This window comes from Echinops telfairi, unplaced genomic scaffold (genome assembly GCF_000313985.2).
Source record: "Echinops telfairi isolate 266 unplaced genomic scaffold, ASM31398v2 ScPeMD7_31;HRSCAF=116, whole genome shotgun sequence".
In the NCBI taxonomy this organism is placed as follows: Eukaryota; Metazoa; Chordata; class Mammalia; order Afrosoricida; family Tenrecidae; genus Echinops; species Echinops telfairi.
Window position 1 is genome coordinate 41,420,311 of NW_022103928.1, and position 6,249 is coordinate 41,426,559.

At 40.2% G+C, this 6,249-nt stretch overlaps 1 protein-coding gene across 2 annotated transcripts in view; it reads left to right on the forward strand.

Moving 5' to 3' along the window:
- Positions 1-6,249, forward strand: part of PAXIP1 (PAX interacting protein 1) — a 53,964-nt gene that overhangs the window by 31,121 nt on the left and 16,594 nt on the right. For both annotated transcript variants that reach the window (XM_045290026.1, XM_045290025.1), the window contains exons 12-13: positions 2,660-2,703; positions 5,717-5,787. In XM_045290026.1, the coding sequence (XP_045145961.1) occupies positions 2,660-2,703; positions 5,717-5,787 (115 nt within the window). The remainder of the gene's footprint in view (positions 1-2,659; positions 2,704-5,716; positions 5,788-6,249) is intronic.

Genomic DNA, 6,249 nt, shown 5'->3' on the forward strand with positions numbered 1-6,249 from the left:
TGAGAGTGAGTGAGTGAGAGAGTGAGTGAGAGTATGTGAGTGAGTGTGAGAGAGTGAGTGAGTGTGTGTGAGAGAGAGTGAGTCAGTGAATGAGAGTGAGTGAATTAGAGAGTGAGTGAGTCAGTGAATGCGAGTGAGTGAGTGAGAGTGAGTGAGAGAGTTAGTGAGTATGAGAGAGTGAGTGAGTGAGTGAGAGAGTAAGTGAGTCTCCTTTTAGCTTCCTAATGCAATTTTAATCCCTTTCTTTTTCTCGTTCTCCACTCTGGATTCCCCTTCCCCATTCTGCCCAGGGCTTTTGCTGGTTTGGCCTTTTTGTTTGCTGGTTTGAGTAGATTTGAAATGGGAAGGATGTTTGGAAGCTTTTTTAGTTTTGTCTCTCAAGCCAGTTATCTTTTATGCAAAATGCTACCTGTGCTACCTGAAACACATTCCCTGCTAAGTTAGAATTGATGCCTTTTCCTCTTTGTCATGTAGTACATTGACTTGCTGTTATGCCATGGACATCATTATGCCCTATATATGAGAGGTAGTACTGTACATACCTGGTCCTCTTTTCAACTATTAAAATTTTTTTGAGTTTTTACTATCCTCATTGTTTGCATTTCAACATTTAGTTTGTATCTTACTGAATCAAACATTTCCCCAAAATGACAATTTAAACTCAGCTCTCATATCTTTTATTAAGGACAACCTTTTCATTGTGGGACAGCTTCGACCATGGGATAACTCTTCATTTTGACCCATGATCTGCTTCTCTTTAACATAACTCTTGATTTTCTGTTAACTCCCTATTTTTTTTAATGTATCATTAGCTTTATTCTTAAGGGTTTTTTAAAATCGTTTTATTAGGGGCTCATACAACTCGTTACAATCCATACACACATCAATTGTGTAAAGCGCATTTGTACAGTCATTGCCCTCATCATTCTCAAAACATTTGCTTCCCACTTAAGCCCCCGGCATCTGCTCCTCATTTTTCCCCCTCCCTCCCTGTTCCCCTCTCCCTCATGAACCCTTGATAATTTATACATTATTAGTTTGTTGTATCTTGCCCTGTCCGACGTCTCCCTTCACCCACTTTTCTATTGTCCGTCCCCCGGGGAGGAGGTCACATGTAGATCCTTGTAATTGGTTTTCCCTTTTCAACCCACTCTCCCTCTACACTCCCAGTATCAGCACTCGCACCACTGGTCCTGAAGGGACCATCAGTCCTGGATTCCCTGTGTTTCCTGTTCCTATCTGTACCAGTGTACATCCTCTGGTCTGGCCAGACTTGCCAACGTATAATTCGGATCATGATGGGGGTGTTGGTGGGGGAAACATTTAGAAACCAGAGGAAAGTTGTATTTTTCATCGTTGCTACATCGTACCCTGACTGGCTCGTCTCCTCCCCGAGACCCCTCTGCAAGGGGATCTCCAGTGACCTACATATGGGCTTTGGGTCTCCACTCTGCACTCCCCCCTCATTCACTATGGTAAGATTTTTTGTTCTGATGATGGCTTATACCTGATCCCTTCAACACCTCGTGATCACAACAGGCTGGTGTGCTTCTTCCATGTGGGCTTTGTTGCTTCTGAGCTAGATGGGCGCTTATTTACCTTCAAGCATTTAAGACCCCAGACGCTATATCTTTTGATTCCTGGGCACCATCAGCTTTCTTCACCACATTTGCTTATTCACCCGCTTTGTCTTCAGTGGTTGTGTCGGAAAGGCGAGCATCATAGAATGTCAATTTAATAGAAGAAAGTATTCTTGCATTGAGGGAGTACATGAGTGGAGGCCCAATGTCCTTCTGCTACCTTAATACTAAACCTATAAATATATGCACATAGATCTATTTCCCCATACTCATATATAAATATATTTGCATATGTACATGTCTTTATCTAGACCTCTATAAATGCCCTTTGCCTTCCAGCTCTTTCCTCTATTTCCCTTGACTTTCCTCTTGTCCCACTCTCATGCTCAGTCCCCACCAGGGTTTCAGCAATTCCTCTTTGTTACATTACCCTTGATCATGCCCTACCAGGCCTCCCACACCCTCCTCACCACCAATTTGGATCACTTGTTCCCTTGTCCCTGGGTTTGTTAACACACTTCCTTTCCCCCCACTTCGTACCCTCCCTAACTATTATAAAGACCATTCATATTTCTTTTGTAGCTAGCCATCTTTAAGTACAATTGTCATATCTACTGGGTGCCACCAGGATTGATATGCTTGTCCCCTCAGTATCCTTTTACATGTATTTTCTTCATGTTTCCCACCTCTATTCATAACTGGTTTAGTAGATGCCAGATTCTGTGAGAGCCAGAACTGGGCATAATATGCTAGAAATGGTTTAACTAGACACACAACAGGATGGTGAATACTATTGATTTACATATGTCATGTGCTTTGTCTGCTAATGTTTTTCTTACTGTTGCTTCATATAGCAAATATGTTACATATAGATAACAAGCTGTCAGGCATAGTTTACTATTCCTCATTTTACTGGACAGAAAATTTTAACAACTATAATACTTGCAATGATCTGTATTAACTGATGTCAGCTCAGTAACCTATATGCCTAGGACTATGAGGCCCAGAAAAGGCTTTTACGAAAAGATTTTTCTCTTTAAACATCGTATTGTTGTAAAATGATGTATTTCTCTCTGTAGATGCTTGGAGAGTTCCATTAAAAGTGTCAACAGAGTTGTTGATGGTAAGTCAAGTTCAGAACCTTACTTTGGGTATTTTCAAAATGTAGTAGGAATGTTGTATTTTTCAGTGAAAATATTCTTAGAAGAATTTGTCAATATGATAACAAATGAAAGTTTTATCTTCTTTGTCATTAAATGTTCAGTATGCCCCGGCTTATTTTTCCCCTCTTAATTACTGACACAGTTGTCGTCGGTCATTCATTAATACACATGTGAAGAAGTGTTATTTGGGCAAAGCTGGATCAAGTATATTTTTTATATTCCCAGTCCGGTTTCCCTGTTCTTAGCAATTCAGTGCAGTAGAGGACTGGATTGCCTCACAAAAAGAGCAGAATAAAACCGTAAGACTACCTGGTTTGTTTCTTACCTTTTGCTTTTGTGTAGAATTAGCAAAGTAAGATTTTGGAGAGTAATTGCTAGGTGGCCCATTTCCCACTGTAGGTCACAGATTAGAACTAAAGGGTATTAGATCTAATTTAAGGAGGAGAACATGTTTTCCTAGTGCCACACATTGGTTGAAATATCTAATAAATTTCTCAGGGTAAGCTATTCAGAAAGTTTAAATGTTGCAAAATTATTAAATAAGGGTTATCTTTGATGAGAGGGGTTACTTGCATCTATAAAATACAATGAGTAGTGCATTGATTCCTTTTGATTCTTTTGCTTTGAATATCTTATGTCTACTGTTAATAGCCACCGTTGACTGAATGTCATTGTGAGAACAGTATTCTTAACCATTTCCGATAGTCACTCACTGCTATAGAGGCGATTCCTTCTGATACACCTGTGGGACACGGAGAACTGCCTCTGCATTCCTGAGACTTTACTGACTTACAAGCGCAGATAGCCTAGTGGTGGTAAAGCAGTGTAATATAGGTAAGGAGCCCCTGGTGGTGGTGTCGTGGTAAGCATTGGACTGCTAACTTCAGAGTTTGCCAGTTCTAATACACCAGCCACTCTGCAGCAGAAGGACGAAGCTGTCTGCTCTTGTAAAGATTTATAAAGGCTTAGGTGTTGCTATCAGTTGTAATCCAATCGATGCCCACCCCCAAAAAATTAAAATAAAAAACTCAACTGCTGTCGAGTCACTGCTAACTCATAAGGACCCCTGTGGGTTTCTGAAACTGTAACTGTTTGAAGGAGTAGAAAGCCCTGTCTTTCTCCTGAGGAGCTGCTGATGGTTTTGAACTGCCTACCTTGTAGCGTGCAGCCCAGCCCAGCATGGAGCCTTTACACTGTTAGGGCTCCTGGCCTGAGGCAGTGAGTGGAATGTAATTTAAAGGCTTAACGTTTGCATACATACTGTCATGTGAACTATTCTTTAATAATCGCTGTTCTTCTTTTATAAAGAGGTAATTTAGTATTTGTACTCACTTGAAACAACAGAATATTTTTATCAGGATAACCAAGTATTATGATTTCAATAAAACATGACCAGTTTTACACTTTAGTAAGAATAAATATTCTCCCAGTTTGTGTGAATGAGAGGAATTTCAGGGGCACTTCAAAGGGGGAAGTGGGAAAGTAGCCACCAGAGTATTTATTAAACTATATGGTTTATATTCTAAAATCAGGGGAGGGGCTGCAGGTTTTTGTTTATTTTGTGGTTCTGTACTAAAAAGTTGAGCATTTTAGAGAGTCAGAGTCAGATTTTCCTTTTCGTATACCCCACAGTTCTTTCTGTCATTGTACCACGACCTCATTGTGGTAGTCCAAATTTCTTTAAAAAGTAAAGGCTTTCTGGCACAACTGGAAAACAGGCTTGACTCATTCTTGTGATATGGGGAGCCCAACCCAGGTGAAATAGTTTAAAGAATTTTTTGGTAAAAATTAGGAGTAAGAAAAAAGCATAAACCTCTCAAGTTCTTCTAGAACTTTATTCTCTACGTCTGAAAGGGCTCGTCGATGTGTGAGTTTTATGCAGACATGCTGTGCTGGGTCACTGTGTTGACACAAGGCGGGCACTTTCTCAGGTGGGTTCCATACCTCTCGGACTCTGTAGTACATGGGGGCCTTTGAGTTAGAACCCACTCAGCACCCAACAGCAGCAGCTTGCTTGTATTTATTTTGGTCTAGATTTGGCAGCAATATTTGGAAAATAGAAATAATCATTAAGATAATTTAATAAGCTGAAGGGGTTTTAAATATTAAATTGCATACGAATGAAATGTCTTTTAAAAAGAAACCCTTGAGTAAAATTTGCAGAAGCGTGAACAAGATGGAGCAATACGCTGGAGCTGTGGACTGGACTGGCCCTCCAAAAGGGCGAGCCATCTCTCCTGCTGGCTGGCTCTTGCTGCCAGGCTTCCTGCTCGCAGGCCAGGCCCGCTAGCTGTTTCTGATGAACGTACGCAGTTCCTGGGAAACAGATAGTGGGTGTCAACGCCTGTTTTTCTCCTTAATAACATTATTGATAGGACTGTCATACAGTATCTTTCACATTGCCTCATGGGTGAAATGCCTATTTTAGGAATAATCTTTTTTAGAGGGACGTCACTACATTAAGGAGTGACAAGTTGGGACTGCTAACTGAAAGGTTAGCAGTTCAAAACCAAAGAAGAGGTGTTTTCAGAAACTCACAGGGGCAGTTCTGCCTTGTTCTGTAGGGTCACCATGAGTCAGAATCAACTCTACGCAGTGAGATTTGAGTTTTCGGTAATTGCAGTGATTACGTTTTCTGAATTGGGAGACAGAGCAAAACGTCTGGAATAATATTATTCTCTATGTCCCAAATTGAGGTATAAATGTGTCATATGAGCTGAGGAAGGGATGAAAACATTTTTTTGAAGAAATTGGTAGGATTGGTAAATATAAAAAAAGACTAACAAATGGTATTGGGTTCTGTTAGGAATAATTACATTGAGTTCTTTCTTGTCCTGTTGACCTTGTTTTGGCAAGTGCTAGTTAATGTGTGGTGAAGAGCTGACCAGATAGTTTTATATATTAATCTTTTAGAAGCTACTGAACTACTTGTGAGATTATTGATTTAAATAAACAGCAATATTTTAATTACAGGGTGTAAGATTGCCTCCCAAACTGAAACAGAATGAAGTAACTAGTATCCAGCCTTCTTCCAAAAGGGCCAGGTATGCATCATCAGCTTACTTTTTTACAGGTTTTTCTCTTTCATAAGTCTGTTTTAGACACTGGCACCAGTATAGGAAAGTTTCTGGATAATAAAACAGTACTTAGCATTTGAAAGGATTTACTTTTTGTTTGCTTCACAACTTTATTGTGATTATATCACATTTTATTGCAAGAGACTTGGTGAATGATGACAGGCCATTGCCTTTTTTTTCTTTTCCCAAAAAACAGAAACAGTTTCTTGAAGTAGAATCTTGGCATACAGCTCCCAGTATATACCACATACACTGCTGTGATTAAGATGGTAGGAGCAGTATGGTACCCCAAGCTTTGAGAAACCCTGAGGAACCCCAGGTCTGTCTCTGCAGGAAACTTTGAATATCACTAATGTAGGTGTGCTGAATGAACAAGTGCAGGACAAGGTCTCTTAGGTGTGCTTTGTTCACCAGTGTGGTGAGGAGGAC